At 36.5% G+C, this 19,673-nt stretch overlaps 1 protein-coding gene across 1 annotated transcript in view; it reads right to left on the bottom strand.

Moving 5' to 3' along the window:
- PPP2R2D (protein phosphatase 2 regulatory subunit Bdelta) overlaps positions 1 to 17,545 on the bottom strand; it is a 111,381-nt gene extending 93,836 nt beyond the window's left edge. Inside the window, exons 1-2 of the mRNA XM_053692588.1 lie at positions 17,314 to 17,545; positions 17,143 to 17,217 (exon numbers count right to left, since the gene is read on the bottom strand). Coding sequence (XP_053548563.1) covers positions 17,143 to 17,217; positions 17,314 to 17,320 — 82 coding nt within the window. The 5' untranslated portion in view covers positions 17,321 to 17,545. The remainder of the gene's footprint in view (positions 1 to 17,142; positions 17,218 to 17,313) is intronic.
- Positions 17,546 to 19,673: the final 2,128 nt, after the last annotated feature.

Below are 19,673 nucleotides of genomic sequence, written 5' to 3'. Positions count from 1 at the left end.
CACGATTTAGATAGAGCATGCAATTTTAAACAACTTTCTAATTTACTCCTATTAATTTTTCTTCGTTACCTTGCTTACTTTATTTGAAAAAGAAGGCATCTAAGCTTTTTTTGGGGTTCAGTACTCTGGATAGCACTTTTTTTATTGGTGGATGAATTTATCCACTAATCAGCAAGAACAACCCAGGTTGTTCACAAAAAAAATGGGCAGGCATCTAAACTTACATTCTTGCATTTGAAATAAAGATACCAAGAGAATGAAGAACATTTGATCAGAGCAAATTAGAAAGTTGCTTAAAATGTAATGCTCTATCTGAATCACAAAAGAAAAAATTTGGGTTCAGTGTCCCTTTAAGCATATCATATTACAATTGCAAAGTGTTTACTGTCTCTTTAAAGAAGCAGTAGCACGTGCTTAGTATACCCGCAATCAAGCACTGAATTCCAAAAGATCTACATGTATAATGTTTTAAAAGCATTTAAAATGTTGAAAAACTGCACATTAGGACAATAAGTAATAAACCACATATCTTACCTACCATGGGTGTGATCAAGTAAAGCCAGTTAAAAGGGAAACCTTACTATACTATTTCTTGTCCCCTTTTCCTGTAATTTAATTCTAAAAATTGTTGGTTACCTAAATTTCACTGAATTTCTATAAAGTAATAAGTACCACCGTGTTTGAACTTTTGTTTTCTAAGTATTTCTCGCACCTGCAGGGGACAATTTTGGACAGAAAAAGTCAGCAAGAGTCTGTTCAGACAAGGATGTGTGTAACATAGGTTTGTTAAAAGTAACCATCTAACATTGTTTTCCACCATGGGCTCCATGTATGAAGCAGAGAAAGCTGTTCTGGAGCCCTTGAGGGGCAAGTTCCCACTCGCTAATCTGCTTCCTGCAGATTGATACTGGTGAAAGATCACCACGCTAAGATCTGTGCAAATCTAGATCTTACCGTGGTGATCTTGCACTAGAATCAATTCGGCTGCGAAAAGCGCTAACTTACGCATTCAGATCCTAACGAAGGCAACAAAAGCACAAGTCTATATAATATTTTAATGGGATTTTTTTCTCTCTTTCTGCGATTATACTTTCTTTAGGGGAAATTTTTCTGTAGGTCATATTAAGATAACATTTTAAATTAGGCCGCCACACTAAAGCACCAGCTTGATTGCTATGTCTGATCAACTGGAGAATAAAGCAATTTTTTTTTAAGTTTTAGAATATATTACAGCAGTTAAAACATTGCATTGCAATTTAGCTGCAGAGAAAAAAAAAATATACATTTTGTTAAGTTTCTAAAATATCTCAAAAAAAAATTTGTTTCCATTGCTATAACATCACATAAGGTAAAAATGTAATAATAAAAAAAAGGTGCATTGCTCACAAGAACATCTTACATCTTTGCAGTACTGCTCCATTGTTGACTGTTCTCTTCAAACAGTGCTTTACTCTGGCTACACTGTTAAAGGGACACTGTACCCAAATTATTTATTTTATGATTCCGATAGAGCATGCAATTTTAAGCAACTTTCTAATTTACTCCTATTATCAATTTTTCTTCATTTTCTTGCTATCTTTATTTGAAAAAGAAGGTATCTAAGCTTTTTGGGGGGTTCAGAACTCTGGACAGCACTTTTTTATTGGTGGATGAATTTATCCACCAATCAGCAAGGACAAACCAGGTTGTTCACAAAAAAAAAAATGGGCCGGCATCTAAACTTACATTCTTGCATTTCAAATAAAGATACCAAGAGAATGAAGAAAATTTGATAAGAGCAAATTAGAAAGTTGCTTAAAATGTCATGCTCTATCTGAATCACAAAAGAAAAAAATTTGGGTTCAGTGTCCCTTTAAAAATATCATATTTGTTCACCAAAAATGGACCGGCATCTAAACTTACATTCTTGCATTTAAAATAAAGATACCAAGAGAATAAAGAAAAATTGATAATAGGAGTAAATTAGAAAGTTGCTTAAAACGTCATGCTCTATCTAAATCATGAAAGAAAAAATTTGGGTACAGTGTCCCTTTAAGGAAAACTTACAGATTGCAATCAAAGCACTCCATGTGGAGCAGCGCAACAAAGCAAAAGAACTAACCATTCCAGTATGTGTACCATTCTTTCTGAGAGACATGCTGCATTTTCTGCAATGACATCTCAGATAACAGCATGTTCTGCATTGGGGATAAAGCCAAAAACAAACTTTTATGATCCAGATAGAGCTTGCAATCGTAAACAAATTTCAAATATACTACCAATGTCAAATTTGCATCGTTCTCTTGGTATTTGCGGGATGAGTAAACCTACGAGCAGCAATGCACTACTGGGACCTAGCTGAACATATTAGGTGAACCAATATAATAATAAAAAAAAAATTAAAAAATGGGAGGGAGGCATAATGTGCAGCCCCCAATAACCAGCTAGCTTCTAGTAGTACGCTGCTACTCAGCCTAGCAATGTATGCTTTTCAACAAAGGATACAAAAAAATAAAGCAAATAGGAATACAATTGTAAAATATTTAAAATTGCATGCTCTGAATCGTGAAATTTTTACTTTACAGTCCCTTTATAAAAATACCTACATCATTTTAAGTTAATTCACTTGTTTGTGTGTAGATTTTTATTTACTAGTGAGCATGCATAATAAAAGTCTATATAACTTAGAAGAAAGCTGGGCACAAGCTGTAGTCAATCGTAACGTGCCCCCTTTGCTGGACGCTGAAGGGGGCATGCTACGATTGGCTACAGCGTGATTCGTCATTTTACACTGAGATAGACTGTATCGGGCAGAGGAATGGCGGAATGTAAAAGAAAATGAAATGGTTATTATATATTTTAGCTTCTACAATTATTTTAATCAATGAAAGTGCCCTTTATTTACTTTTTTATTACAAATATTGTTGAGCATGTAGCTTAACTTTACAATCACTTTAAAGTGAATGTCAATTTTGATGCTAAAGTGCCCAGTTTTTAAAAATTTGATTAAGAACAGGGGCACTTTAATTCATCAAAATGTACATTTCATTCCTGTTGGGGGGGAACTTACCTTTTACACTTCCCAGCAGCTCCAGCTTCCTCCGCCCGTCGTAAAGCCTCTTCCTGGGTCTAAAATGAGGAATCCGGCTTCCTCCAATCACGGTGTTGAATCAGACACTGATTCCCCTGGGGGGAAGTCGTGATTGGAGGATGACCTATCCATCATTTCTGACATCAGAAATGGCTTGCAACGACCAGAGGAAGCTGAAGCTGCTGTGAAAATTAAAAGGTAATTTTTTTTCTCTCAACAGGAGTGAAATGTAAATTGATTAATTAAAGTGCCCCTATCTTTAATCGAATTTTTAAAAACCGGGCACTTTAGCATCAAAATTGACATATATATATATATATATATACATATACACACATACACACAGGTGGCCCTCGTTTTACAACGGTTCAATTTACACCGTTTCAGAATAACAACCTTTTTCCCCAGTTATGTGACTGCTATTGAAAAGCATTGAGAAGCAGTGCATTTATTAAAATAGTCAGTAGATGGAGCTGTCCGCTTGTGTTGCAACAAAGCCAAGCAAGCTGAAATTAATCAGTTTAACCAGACCTGAGCTATCGAGCAGATTTTAAAGTGTTGTGTGATTATTTTATTAGGTTTATAATGCTGTCTATCATTTAAAGTCTTCATTTCAAAGATTTTAAAATAATGTATTAGGTGTTACTTATAACAATTTTGAGAGGGGCCTGGAACCTATCTCCCTCACTTCCCATTGACTTGCATTATAAACTGGGTTTCAATTTACAACCATTCCTTCTGGAACCTAACCCCGGCGTAAACTGAGGGATATATATGTATATATATATACACATACATATACACATACATATACACATACACACACACACACATATATATATATATATATACATACACATATATATATATATACATACACATATATATATATACATACACATATATATATATATATATATATATATATATATATATATATATACACATATATACACATATATATATATACATACACACATTCACATATTCATACATATAAGTGAAATCACTGACAGCAGTTACAGAAACATTACAATGCACGTTTAAAGATCATCACAAGGAAGATACTGATGACTCAAAAGCAGATCTCCATAGCAACAAAGGAATGGAAAAATGAGCAACTGCAGCAACAAGGACCAATCACTTTTTAGAATTAGCAGAGGCCAACAATTGTTTGCGAGGATCTCAAATGATAAAAGAATTTAAAAAGTCAAAACTTTTTATTAATAGGTTTACTGTACTAGGGAAATGATTTAAAGGACCAGTCAACACAGTAGATTTGCATAATCAACAAATGCAAAATAAAAAGACAATGCAATAGCACTTAGTCTGAACTTCAAATGAATAGTAGAATTTTTTCCTCACAATTTTAAAAGTTATGTCTATTTTCACTCCCCCTGTACCATGTGACAGCCATCAGCCAATCACAAATATGCTTATTCTGTGAATTCTTGCACATGCTCAGTAGGAGCTGGTGACTCAAAAAGTTTAAATATAAAAGGAATGTGATTTTTTTTTTTTTTTAAAGGAAATAGGAAAGTTGTTTAAAATTGCATGTTCTATCTGAATAATGTTTATTATTTTGACTTGAGTGTCCCTTTAATAAGCAGAGCAAATTAAAAGGTGTTTGGTGCAGTGTCACAGCCACACAGGAGCAGAGTTAACAGCAAATCGTCTCTCCTCTCCCAGGGGACAGTTCCACTGCTTTGTGACTCTAAAAATCATATTCTCTCTCCTGCCTCCTCTTACACTTCTGGGCCGGCTTCTAGGTTTTGAATCAATGTATTAAGACCTATTTTAATATTGGCATATTATGTGAAGAGGAAATGACCAGTCCTCCTAATATTCTCTCTCTTACACATTGTTATTCTTTAATAGTTAGCTACATCAGGGGCCGACAAATATTTTTAAAATTTAGGAGCCATTAAGATTTGAGAGCTAGGCATACTTTTAAGAGCCAGAGCATATGAATCATACATATAGTTCAGCTACACTACTCCCGTACAAAGTGTCAAAATCAAAGATGCAGAATAAATGTAGCCAATTCAAAATAGTTTCCCTGTGACAAGACAAGTGTGTGCATGTGCTGTGTTCTCAGAAATGTATTATGTCAAAGTGACTGGCTAAGCAGGGCTTGACAAACAAGAGCCAGGGAGCCACTGGCTCCTAGAATCCTAACCTCTGGCTCTTAACTTGTTAGGTCATTCACTATATATATAGCAACCAATCAGGAAGCGCTACCCAGGGTGCTGAACCAAAAGTGGGCCGGCTACTAAGCTTAGATTCCTGCCTCATTCAAATAAAGACGGCAAGAGAAGATTAGTATTCCTTTAATATATTTATGTGTGTACACACACTTAAGTTTTCAAGGCTCTATAAACCATGAAATTCAGTTTGCAATAAAAAGACCTGGCAAAAGAGAGTGAGCCCTGCTGAGAACAGTGAATTTAAAGCACTATCACATCCCAGGTAAGTACATTCTGCTGCATTTGTTAGTGATGTAATCATGTGTTGTAATTTAACAATTAAGTGGTTAACACACTGAATATGAGGTTTCATTATGTAGAACATCAAAATCCCCATAAAGAAAGCATCAGTGTTTCAATTAGAACAGAGGACTCTCGGTTATATAAAGATAGTTCAAAACTTATTTACATGGGGGCCGGGAGTTTGGATAATAAGCATGCGGGCTATGTAGAATTGCTCCCCTAGATCCTACACTCATTGCTAGGGAGGGAGGGATGAGCGTGAGCCAATACAACAAAATACATACCATATATAAAAAAGGTATACAAAAGATTCTGCCTAATTTTGTAATAACATAGCACTAAGCAGCGAGTTAATGCATTGCAATATGTATTATTCCTCATTTTAAAAGGATTTTACTTTTGTTTTTTACTTCATTTGTGAAGGGTCCATTACTTCCCTTCACAATCCCTCAAGGGGGCTGGTGTTTCTACAGGAAGCTAAAATAACAGATTTTACTTTGAAGTGTTAATAGGAGATGGCATAAAATTGCTCCAGTTAGTTTGATGCCAATGCTCAGAACTTTTGATATAAAAATCATGTGATATTACAACTTAAAGGGACATTAAACACTAAATAAATGCTAGATAGTATGACGCATTCAAACTTAGAAAAGATTAGTCTGAGAATAACAAGTAGATGTATTTTTTATATTTCATTAGCTTAAATATTGACAAAATAAGTGTAAAGTTTTAGTGTTTATAAAACAATAGAAGCTGCCATGTTGTAACTTAGGTTACCTTCTCTGCTGTGGCCAATTAGAGACAGTTACACATAGGTCACTAAAGTGTACAGCAAGTGGCTGTGTGGAATATAACAGAGTTCTGCACTTCCATTTCTAACAGGAAATGAAAAGCTCACAATTTCAGAATGGATTTACAGGAAAGGGGGACAAAATAAATAATGAAAGTATATTGCAGAATTATTTTTTTTTAATATGCCATTTATCATTTTATATGACCATCTCAAAGTGTATAATGTCCCTTTAATGGTAAATGGTGGAGCCCTTATCTAGCTGCAGGCAGTCGCTACAATGAGAATTTTTAAGAGCTTGTTTGCCGTTTTGTTTTTTACAAATTCCATTTATTTTTATGTTTACTTTGATTTAGAGGTACATGAAACCCAATTTTTTTCTTTCACGATTCCGCTAGAGACTACCATTTTAAACAGCATTTCAATTTACTTCTAATTTGCTTAAAGGGACATTATACACTCATTTTTTCTTTGCATAAATGTTTTGTAGATGATCTATTTATATAGCCCATAAAGTTGTTTTTTTTAAATAAATGTATAGTTTTGCTTATTTTTAAATAACATTGCTCTGATTTTAAGACTCCTAACCAAGCCTCAAAGTTTTATGCGAATGCCGTCAGCTACCTTCTCCAGCTTGCTCCTGTTTGTGTAAAGGGTCTTTTCATATGCAAAAGAAGGGGGAGGGGGGAGTGTCTTATTTGCCACTTGCAGTGGGCTTTCCAGCTACCTTTTCAACAGAGCCAAACTGACAGCTTCTAAGTAAGTTTTTAAACTGTTTTATACTGGATTTTTATACCAGTATCTGTGCATCTTATTCTTTATAGTAGTGTCTATTACATGCAGTTATATGAAAATGAGTGTATACTGTCCCTTTAATTCTTTAGATATCCTTTGTTGAATAGAAATGCACATGGGTGAGCCAATCACACAAGGCATCTATGTGTAGCCACCAATCAGCAGCTACTGAGCCTATTTAAATATGCTTTTCAACAAAGGATAGAATGAAGCAAATTAGATAAGTAAATTGGAAAGTTGTTTAAAAAACTATATGCTCTTTTTAAATCTCGAAAGAAAAAAAAAATGGGTTTTATGTTCCTTTAAAAAGGGACAGTCTAGTCCAAAATAAACTCATGATTCAGATAGGGCATGTAATTTTAAAATTTTTTCCAATTTACTTTTATCACCAATTTTGCTTTGTTCTCTTGGTATTCTTAGTAGAAAGCTTAACATAGGAGGTTCATATGCTAATTTCTTAGACCTTGAAGGCCACCTCTTTTCAGAATGCATTTTAACATTTTTTCACCACTAGAGGGTTTTAGTTCATGTGTTTCATATAGATAACACTGTGCTCATGCACGTGAAGTTATCTGGGAGCCAGCACTGATTGGCCAAATTGCAAGTCTGTCAAAAGAACTGAAATAAAGGGGCAGTTTGCAGAGGCTTACATACAAGATAATGACAGAGGTAAAAAGTATATAAATATAACTGTGTTGGTTATGCAAAACTGGGGAATGGGTTATAAAGGGATTATCTATCTTTTAAAACAGTGCTTTCCAAACTGTGTGTCGGGACACACTAGTGTGTTGGCAGCAGTGTGTAGGTGTGTCCCTGCTTCAGCACAATTTTTTTTAATTTTATTTATTTATTTTTGGTTTCTGACTTTCCACCTGCCTGCTACGCATATCACATGTTTGACACGTGATTGATACCTAGGGGGACACAGATCATCTTAACCTATTGGCGCAGTTCAGTGGGAACTGAAACTATTTGTATTGGCGGCACATTGGTTCCTGACTGAACGTGTAGTCTCCTTAATTGGCTCGTGACTGCATGTGTAGTCTCCTCAATCGGCTCGTGACTGCACGTGTAGTCAGTGAGTGGGATAGCAGTGTGTCTGCAGCGCAAGCAGTAGTCAATGAGACTCACCGAGCTCTGAGGGCGGCAGCTTAAACGCTGAGCTGAAGTCAGGGGTTTTTTTTTGCAACTAACTCCCAGTAGTGCATCGCTGCTCCTGCTCTTGATATATGGATAGGAAGTGGAAGCTTAAAAATGCGTGATTATGAAATGAGAGTATCTTTATCTAATATTCCACCAAATATTCAGAAATTGTGTTCATCCCATCAACCTCATACATCCCATTAAAATAGTAAGTAGCTATTGGTGTTATTAAACTTTTTTATAATTCTTGCACATACATACTGTTACTTGTAAATACATTTCATTATTATATCATTTATGTATGTGCCCGTATCTCTTAAAACAAGTTAGTTTAACCTCCTTTTTTGCTAGTACAACTGAATTACTGTGTCGCGAAATGATGTAGGTATAAAAAGTGTGTCACCAACATAACAAGTTTGGAAAGTTGTGTTTTAAAACAATAAAAGTTCTGGTGTAGACTGTCCCTTTAACATTTTTTTTGCATATCCCTAGCTATAGTATACTGGTGGGCAGGGCATACAATAATAGGGACATTGTAATTAATATTACATGTGCTGGATTGGACAGGCTAGGGGTGTTAAAATTTGCAATGGGTCTGAAAGGCTGGTGGGAGCTATCTTGGTGGCAGTGTTGACAGTGAATCCACTGGGTGTGAAAGGCTGCAGAAAAGTGACAATGGTGCTGCTTGCAGGAGGCCAGGCATGAAGTGTCAAATGTTTAGAATTATCAAAACTATGCCAGGTCCATTTTTTAAAGTACCAGACAACCTTGCGCAGGAGTTTCTCAAGTCCTGTATAAAAGGTTTGGGTTTTTTAGTTTGTTTAATTAATATATGCAATGTAAAGTATAATAGAGTGATTATTAAATGCTCTAGCTCATTAAAATATTTTACCATCACACTACTGAATGCTACATTAGGCTTCAGTGGTCCTAGGCATTGCCTTATAAACTATGTAATTACCCATCAAATACTAACTTTTGCAGCGAAAAAAAATATTTATGCCGTCTGCTTTTCTTTTGATTTAACTCTGAAAACTGTTGGGAGCATTTGGTGCAGTCTGTGGGATTCAGAACCCTGGTCTTACTACATGCTGCAAAGTGAATGCTTGATATGTGCAAGAGCTCATTCGTATCTGCTCTCATTGACCAGAGTAAGCAAGATAAACAATACACAAAAGATGCTTTCCAAAGAATACATCCATAGATTGAAAAAAAATCCAAAATCTTAGAAGCAAGATGAAGAAAAATGTAAGCGCCATGACTCCTTGGCTCCAGGGATTTGCCAGGTCTGTATCTAACCACCACTCAGTGAAAAAGATTTTTATAGTAAAACAAATACAATTGAAACAAATACCATATACTAAGTAGCCTATAAAATGGATTCAAAAATAAAAAAAATACCCTATACTAAATAACATTACAAAGATACAATATATAATGAGTTCAAATGGTTACAATTGTATACAGAAATTTATATATACATTCCAGTTTCAACACAATCTGATAGTTGAAACAATTTGAAAATCATAAACAATATCACAAATCAGTAAGTATTAAAAAATTGCACACACAGCAAAAAGCTGTTCCGGATTTCAGTAAACACAACCACATTTATTAATCGCATTTGAAGAATTCTGGAAGCATCTTAGTGACCTGGCAAACTTCAACACAGACGGACAGCTTGGGAATATTAAAGGCACACTTTCCAGGCAGCAGTATCTATAAAATGAATTAGAACAGGGGTACACAAATTTGTTTGAATGGAACCACGTGTACTAAGTTTTTAGGGCCAGAAAATAATTGTATATAGGAGTTGTAAGAATATCACAAAAATATCCAAGACTTTTAGGAACCATGTATCCCTGGCTACAAGACTGACAAGTCCACTATTATATCAGAAATGAAAGCACATTTAAACTTTTTCAACAGCAAAACTGCCAAAATATTCTAAGAGTTAAAGGGACATGATGCAATAATAAATGCCTTGATTTGTTTTAGTGGAGACCAAAACTTGCAACTCCTTGTGGTCTGCATTTCCAGCAGCAGGAAGAGTTAGTGTCATTTACTGTGTTTATCAATAAAACACATTTTAACTTTATTGCTTCTTTGCACATTTGCATTATGCAGTTGTGAAAACTGACATTTTGCCCAACCTTGGATCCATTGACTGCAGCTAAACACCGGACTGCCCCACAAATGTGGGAGGATAGTTAGCCAGGATACTCTATGGGCTCGATTTATCATGCCCCTACAGCTGCAAGTTCTCACAAGAACTTGCTCGCCGTGATTTATCAAGCAGTGGTCACCAGACCGCTGCTTCCCTAAGCTCTTCGCCACTTCTAAGGTGGCGAAATTCAATCTCCTCGGTCGAGTCCGACCGAGGAGATTGACAGCTCCTGCCCGCGCGTGATTGGCTGTGCGTGGGCAGGATTGCACGCAAGGGCAAAATTGCGCTCGTGTGCAATGGCGAATACCTGCGGGTAATTTTGCCCCCCCACAGGCGAGCTGAGGCGTACAGGGGCGCGTACACGCGCCCCTGTACGCCTCAGCGTTAAAAAATCTAGCCCTAAAAGATCTGGCCCGCACATACAGAACTTTATTGTGCTTCACCAAATGTGAGCGAACTTTGATTTGTACCTTACCATTATTGCACTCTACTGCAGGGCTCGACCAACCCAGGAGCCTGGGAGCCACTGGCTCATAACTTTTTGGGTTATTCTCCATATATCAATATACAAATAACACTGTATGGCTCCTAAATATTCTTACTGGCACCTAATTTTTAAACAGATTTGTCAAGCACTGCTCTACTGTATTACGCTATGTGGTGCCTTCTTTGATTTTTTTTTTTCCTCACAGTACAGGCTCACTATAGTGCAGCTGCTCTGAGGTCAGTTTCATACCTCAAATCTCTATTTTGCCTCACTCTCAATCAGCTCGGTTGTACACTGCCTTGGCAGAGGAGCTAACAGAACAGGGTAAGACATGAGGCTGGATGCTGCACTAAAATGTGATGGCCAAGACTGTGTCCTGTGCTAAATGTGTCAGAGCTAATAACTGGACCTGTGCAAGACTTCTATGGCACCAGTAAGTTCCAACAAGGTCAGATTTTCATTGTTGAAAGGAAGACAGAGTGTGTGTGTGTGGCGTCCCTAAGGGATTTGTAATTATGTACATCAAGGGGAATGACCTGTTGAACTGGGGGATTGAATAGGTTTGCTGTGTGCACTGACACTTTTATGTACACATTTTATATATTTTATACCAGTGCTTGACAAATCTGTTTAAAAATTAGGAGCCAGTAAGAATATTTAGGAGCCAGACATTTTTAGGAGCCAGACAGTGGGATTTGTATATAGATATATGGAGAATAACCAAAAAAGTTAGGAGCCAGTGGCTTCTAGACTCCTGGGTTTGTCGAGCCCTGTTTTATACAAAGAGAAAACAAAATCTGGTTGCTGCATTAGGTGTGCTTTTTCTTGCCAAATCCCATGTTACAGGATCTTATTGCAGAATTGCCCTTGATTAATAGGTTAAACCTCCGCAAAGGCTTCACCTTGCTAAACTTTTGTATTGTAACTATTTTTTACTCCCACATATTGGTTCAAAGGAACATTAGTATAATAAAATAAGCAATAAACCAGTGGTTCCATAAACTCATCAATGTCCCCCTAGTATAAACACAAAAATATTAAACATTTATTCAAATTTTAAATTAAATTTTTAGTTGTAATCAGTGTTAATTTTGACGGCAAATTTCAATTTAGACTTAGTTTTAGCCTTTTGACTAAAATGCCATTTTAGTTGTAGTCGTATTTTAGTCATCTGAATTGTTTTAGTTTTAGTTGACTAAAATCTAAGGGCTTTAGTTTAAGTGCAATGCATTATTTAAGCATTTCTCTATAATTTGCAAAGTGATTATATACTCCATGAGTAAACATAACACCTGTTATTTATGGTATTAAAATTTAAACATGCAATACAGACACAGATTTAGCCGTTGTGATATGTAACATCTTTATTAAACTTAAATAAAATCAAGCGTCATAAACAGAAGTGCAACTTTAAAATATAAAAAAACAAAACTGTATTGGCTGTATTGCACATATTACCCAGTATACAAACTTAAACAGTTATCTGTTAATAATTAAAACAAGTATCAAGTAACTCAACAAAAAGTTTCTGCAGCTAGCACAGGCACAGCATAAACCCATACTCGTGGGTTATTCTTATTTCTATAGGAAGAATCAATTGATTGTTCACATATTCGAAATATTTTCGGCAACGATATTAGCACTGCTCTAGAACTTCCAAACTCATTATATAATCCTGGAGTAAAGGTTTATTAACCTGATTTTATTTATGGTATTAAGGTTTGAACATGCAATACAGATTTAACTGTTGTGGTATATAACATGTCTATCTTAAAATTTAATAAAATTAAGTTTAGTAAATTTTACAAAATAGCAGTAATTGGATAGGGTTTGATTAACACATTGCATAAAATGTTTTTGTCAGCAAATTTTGATTTAGTTTTAGTCATAGTGTTTTGACTAAAATGTCATTTTAGTCGTATTTTAGTCATCAGAATTTCTTTAGTTTTATAGTCATTTTAGTCTAGTTTTAGTCGACGAAATTAACACTGGTTGTAATTAAAATTGTATTATATTGATACTGTAATACAAGCAAAAGTCTTGTATACCACTTTTAGTAATTACATCTGTAATGTGATTGAAGGGCTTGGTGAAGGTTTACCAGTTTCTCAGTATCTGGTTTTATGTCACTTGGAAGAGAGTCTTATACCATGTTTAGAAACATGGAGCAGATTTCTTTGCTTGGAGCATAGCTGTACATCTGCACCAATAAACTTTATAGAAAATGTATTCTCATTTACCAAAGTGTTATGTAGTGCACACTGAACAGTTTTCTGGTGACAGAGTAGAAAACCATCGTCAGAGGTACTTAAAGCGAATGTCAAGTTTGACAAAATGTGTGCCCGGTTTTTAAAAGTCCTATTAAAAACAGGGGCACTTTCATTCATAAAACTTTACATTTCACTTGTTTTGTTAAAATACTTACCTTTTTATTCTGAAAGCCGCTCCATCGCTTCCCTGCAAGTCTCTTCATATGTCAAAAATGACGAATCAGGCTTCCTCCAATCACGGCTTGGCCTCAGGCAATGTTTGCTCTGGGGGGGGAAAGCCATGAGGAGGAAGCCGGATTCATCATTGCTGGCGTATGAAGAGGCTTGCGTCAGGCGGGGGAAGCGATGGAGCGGCTTTCAAGAATAAAAAGGTAAGTATTTTAACAAAAACGAGTGAAATGTAAAGTTTGATGAATGAAAGTGCCCCTGTTTTTAAAAGGATTTTAAAAAACCGGGCACACATTCGTCAAACTTGACATTTATAATAAGGACCGGATAAAAACTGATCTAAACTAAAGTGCAACTAAATTATGGTGATTGAGCTTGAGGGAACCCACTAGCATCCTATTTTGCTCAATAGCTATTAGTGCCCACTATGGTAATCCCAGCATCTGCCCCTTCCATCTCTCATGCTTATCAGTGCCCTCCTCGCAAATCCCATCACCACACCGGGGGCAGTACTGCCCACTTTGGAAACCAATGCTATAAATCATTACATCTTCATATACATTTATTATTTGCATGACTATCACTGTAGAAGAAGCTCTTTACATGATATAATATTGCATTATTTCACACATTCAACACACTTGAGATAAGTCAAACAAAGAAGATGTTTTCCTAGAATGTCAAACAAAAATATACTCCTGTCATGAATAGCTGTACACAATATCTTGATTTGAAAATAGAAAATCTATAGGTGGGTGTGATGTTAAATTTTAGAATTTAAAAAAAAAAAAAACAGAACTACACATTTGAAGCCGGAATGAACACAAAAGTCCATTATACTTTCAAAGTATTTTCCTTACATTGGGCTAGATTACAAGTGTAGTGCAATATTTTTTTTTTTTACTTGCATGCTAAGATCAAAGTAAGAGATTTACACAGGCGGGTAAGCACACATATCACAAGTTGAAAGTACAAATTTAGCTTGTGAGAAAACCCTAGCAGACTAACTCCCTGTAGACTTTAATGGAGCATGCTATTAAAATAATAATAAAAAAATAACACTTTAGTCACAGAAAATACAGCATATCTGCAGAAAGAATGGGACAAGTGCGGGAATTGTTAGCGCTCTGACTCTGAGGCACTGCTCTATATTAGACTGTTCTCTTCAAACAGAGCTGTGCTCTGGCTGCACTATGTAAGTCTTCTTTAGTGCATCCAGAGCAAAATGCTGTTTGAAGAGAACAGTCAAATATGGAGCAGTGTCGCAAAGCAGCAGTGCATTTATAGTTGACTGTCTCAGGGATTTTTTTCAACCATGCCTCCTAGCCTTTCCCTGTTTGCAAGGCTGTGACTTCTGAATGTAAGATGTTCTTGTAAGCAATACACCTTTTTTATTACTACATTTCTTCCTTTTGATGTAAGGCCAAGAGAAAAGGAAACAAAAATTTATTCAAGAGACATTTTAAAAACCTAACAAAATCGACTATTTTGTCTCCAGTTAAACACATTGCAATTGAACTGGTGTTTTAGTGTAACTGCCTAATTTAAAATTTAAAATTATTTCAAAATGACCTGCAGAAATGTTTCACTAAAAGTAAATGTAAAGTTTCATGAATGAGTGCCAGTTTTGAAAAAATACTATTAAAAACAGGGGCACTTTCATTCATGGAACTTTACATTTCACCGGTTTTGTTAAAAAAATACTTACCTTTCCTTCTTGCAAGCCGGAGCAGCGATTCCCGACGCTTGTCTCTTCATACGTCAGCAATGAAGAATCCGGCTTCCTCCAATCACGATGTGGCCTCAGGCTCTGGGGGGGAAGCTGTGATTGGAGGAAGCCGGATTCTTCATTGCCGACGTATGAAGAGAGGAGCGGCGGAAAATCGCTGCTCCGGCTTGCAAGAAGGAAAGATAAGTATTATTTTAACAAAACTGGTGAAATGTAAAGTTTCATGAATGAAAGTGCCCCTGTTTTTAATAGTATTTTTAAAAAACGGGCACTCGTTCATGAAACTTTACATTCACTTAAAAAAAAACAAATCTCATCTCAGAAAGAGAAGAAAAGTTCTGCCTCTGGGTTGCTTGCGCTTAAGACAGAAGGTAGTTATGAATACTTTACATTCATACTAATATATATATATATATTCTATTTTTATGTATTTTGTGCAACTTTTCTTTACCCTTACACTCTACACTATGTATCCAGTTGCACTAACACTTTCAGCGCAGGTTTTGTTTGCGCTTGAATGCAGACATTTACTTTCAACTTGTAACATGCAAATTAGCCTGTCTTGCCCCGCCGTTAACAGCACACCACTTGTAATCTAGCCCATTGTGTGCGTTCTCTGGTTCATGGTTTTCCTCCCCACTGTGAATAAATATTTACAAATCCCATGAACCAACCCCAATCAATCAATATAAATATAAATCTCCAGCTCTTTATTAAAAAAATAAATAAAAAAACACATGAGAGTGCATGGGTCCCAAGTTTCAAATATTTGTATTAAACGGGTAATCTATTTTTTAAAATTAAAAAAAATATAACAAACATGCTGTGAAGCACACTATACATCTCTCGTTTACTGGAAATAATACTGAAGAAATAAAATGGTTAAAAACAAAAAAAAAAAAAGACATACAATTAAAAAGGTTTGATGATGTTGCAGGAAAAGGAGTTTTATATTGGTTAAAAAGCTGACAAACCTGATCTACCTCTTAAGTTAATCTTCAAAGCCAATAAAAAATGAAAATTCCTTTGATACTAACAATTCTGGGTATGGCTACTGCTACTGGGGGAATATTCTGGTTTTAAATAGATTAAATGCACAAATTACAAAAGCAAAGATTTCCTTTTTCTGACAAGTCACTAATCATTTACTGATCTAAAAAGGTAGGAGGAAAAAAACCATGTACAACTATGATGTACAGATATGTTCTCCTAAATAATACCTTAAAAAATTAGTAGGCTTCCAAGTATTAATTTACAGGATGTTTTGTTCCCTGCTATGACCATGATCATAACTATTATATTGCTAACTATAGTTACATAACCTATATATGTATCACCAAATAAACAGTGTTTATTTGCAAGGAGCACATTACTGAATGCAATAGTAGAGTATTCATTCAACTAGTAATTTATTTACTCATGTAATTCAATCTCAGTGCCAACAAATGTAATTATTCTGGAGAACACCAGGACTTTCTTGACTGCCACCCTTCCTGCCTACACATCCATATTAACAGCGAGTAAAACCCAAGCAAATCACATTCATCATTGGATTTACAGATAGTGAATTGTCTGATGTGTTACTATGACAAAAGAAAGAATGGTGCCACTATACTGAGCTCAAGCTTGAATTATGGTTAACTATTCTATCAAATGAACATAATTACTGTATAATGAATTGCATTAAAAGCAGAATCACGTGACTTTTAAATAAAAAATAAATACAAATTAACCTTAGTCATTGCCAAAAAATAAATCACACCACCCCCCTCTTCCTCCTCCCACACACAGCAGGCGCAGTTCAATAGACGTCACTCAGTAGTAACCCACCAAAAAAAGTGTCACCCAGTGGGTGACAAGCAAGTCCCTCACCCTAAAAACTCTTATTATATATTGTCCTCCGTAGAAGTCAAAAGGTTAATAGGAAGGAAAAAAACTCCCGTGACATTAAGCCATTTGATAACGTGATCGGTACCCACAGCTCCCCTAGGAATAGGCATGGACACAGAAACAAACAATTGTATGAACACTGACCTTCCGCTACATCCTCGTCTATGGCACCTTTGACTTGCGAGAAACACCACTGGAAGTCATTCCCTCCTCCCACTCCTGCAAAGACAAGCGAGAAACAGTGAGCAGGCCGCGGCTCAGCATCCCCCAAACCCTTCAGGCTCAGTAGGCCGCAGTCGCTCCTGTGTTATTTACCTGCCATGGCTGCCCTGTGGGACCCGGCCTCCCCAGGCGTCTACTGTGGGACGGCCCTTCAAGCTCTAGGATCTCCGGTGTAGGGGCGGTTTGGGTAATGTGGGTTGTCCCCGCTGCTTGCCGGTGAAGGAGGAGGAGAGGGAAGGAGGAGCTCAGGTTGAGCTCGGGAGGGGACTAGGGCGGTCAACAGCCACTCTCGGCTTCTCCGGGATGGTGTTTCAAAATGGCGCACATTGCCAGTCGACATGATTCAGTGACGTCATTTAACCAATGACGCGCTGGAGAGATGCAGCGCGTGTAACTCCATGGTTGCCAGATAAAGACACGCTCTAATGCTCAGCAGCAAACACATCTGTAACCCAGTTATTTGCAGTTGCAGCAGCGATTTAAAAAAACGGATTAGTTATCAATTAATATTTTTTTTCATAAATATGAAACTTGGTTAGCTATAAACTTACCAATTGTGTTCACCAGAAGGCTGATAAAGATTTCTAAAATTTACAATAGTATATGACTGGTGTGCGAGATATATATATATATATTTATATAGGTTAAAGTGATTGAAAACTTTAATGAATTAAAGCCCAGTATAAAAAAATCTTAAAAACAGAGGCACTTTAATTCATTACACTTTACAAAGGCGCTTATTTTTTAAAATATCTTTGCTTAATTGCTTTATGGATAACGCCTCCTCTGCCCGCATCTCCATCTCCCTGTTTTTAAGATAATTTTTTCATACTGGAATTTAATTCATTAAAGTTTAGTTTTACAATCACTTTAAGGATTAGAAGTAGAAAGGTCAAAACTGAAATGTTCGTGGGTAATTTAAATATTAAATAGAATGATTTTTTAAGTGAACTTCCCTTAGCAAAAATGCTTTTAGTAAAAAGTTTTTACTATTTTTAAAGTGAAGGTTGAGTTTTATACTTTGCAAGACCAGACATCCCAACCTGCAAAAACTCATTTCAGGGAGGTGGGTTCACCCGCTACTGCGCCGCCACCCCCACCCCCCTCCCAGTTATATATTGGACACCTTGAAACCCTAAATAAGATAGAGACTTATCATTAAAGTAGCTTCCCACTAAAGTCACATTAAAAAAGTAGCTTTATTGCTAAACCACATACAACAAACCTATTTTCCAGGGATTGTACGCTTGTTGAATTCTTAAATATTTTAGCATTTATTAACATCAGTGGGGGCTTTTTGGTTACTGATCCATGCTTTGAGGGTTCTATAATGTCCCAGCAACTAAAGGCATTCCTTAAAGAAACACTTTTCCAGATTTGGGCCATATTGGATCATGGTACTTGGAGTTTCAGGGAGATTGCATTCCATTTGCTGGCATCAGGGAGCCGCTATTACAATCAGGGAGACTCCCTGAACTTCAGGGAGAGTTGGGATGTCTGCAAGACATTAATGCATTAGTTAAGCTTACCCTAACGTAATCGCTTCTTTTAATGTTTAACCCTTTTGTGACAGGGTTAAAGTGCCTACATCGGAACACCTGTTCCGATGTAGACAAATTGAAACTACGCGATCGTGCATACGATCGCGAGATTTCAATTATTGGATCGCATCTGGGGGGCGTCCCTACAACCCTAGGAACGCCCTCCAGACCGTGATCAAGCCCTAGAAGCACAGAAGGCTTCAGGACAGCCATTAGCTATGACTTTCTATTCCGTCATAACGGCTTTAAAGCCCAGTGTAATTATGACGGAATATAACGGCATTAAAAGGTTAAGATTTCTATATATATATATATCTCCCTACTGTTGTGATGACTGACTCCTCCCAGATATTACTTCCTTCTTTTCTTGTGTTTGACGTATAGAGTGGTCCGACACGCTTTCTACGTTAGCCTAGAGTGAATTCATGAGGCTTCGTGAAACAGCACATGCACCAATCGCCGATCTCAATGTCTTCTGCGCAAGTGCGATTCTGAGTCTTATGGGGATTCCTGGATCTTGCCAATACGCATGCGCTAATCGTGAGCGTGCATGGATGCAGAGATGAGCGAGAGAACAAAGTAAGCAGGTGACGTCTACTGATGGCCGCCTAACAGCCAGAATTTCAGTTGGCTGATACAGAAACATGATCAGCAGAACCCCCTTCCCCCAAGAAAACGGGTTGCATTAGTGTACACTCGCAAATGGATAAATAATGGATATAACTTTGTTTTTATATCGATTGATCAAGATTCTTGAATGAAAGTCCTATTTAATTTGGTAGATTAATGATATCCTGGATTGTGATAATGGTAACTTTACTTTCACTTTAAGTGGTATACACACATCTCAATAAGTCAGCAGTGGCATTAAACTCCTGGTTAAAACTTCAGTTACACGATTACTACTCACAA

Source organism: Bombina bombina, chromosome 9, assembly GCF_027579735.1.
Source record: "Bombina bombina isolate aBomBom1 chromosome 9, aBomBom1.pri, whole genome shotgun sequence".
NCBI lineage: Eukaryota > Metazoa > Chordata > Amphibia > Anura > Bombinatoridae > Bombina > Bombina bombina.
The sequence above is the reverse complement of the archived record's forward strand: the minus strand, read 5'-3'. Positions and strand labels throughout refer to the sequence as shown.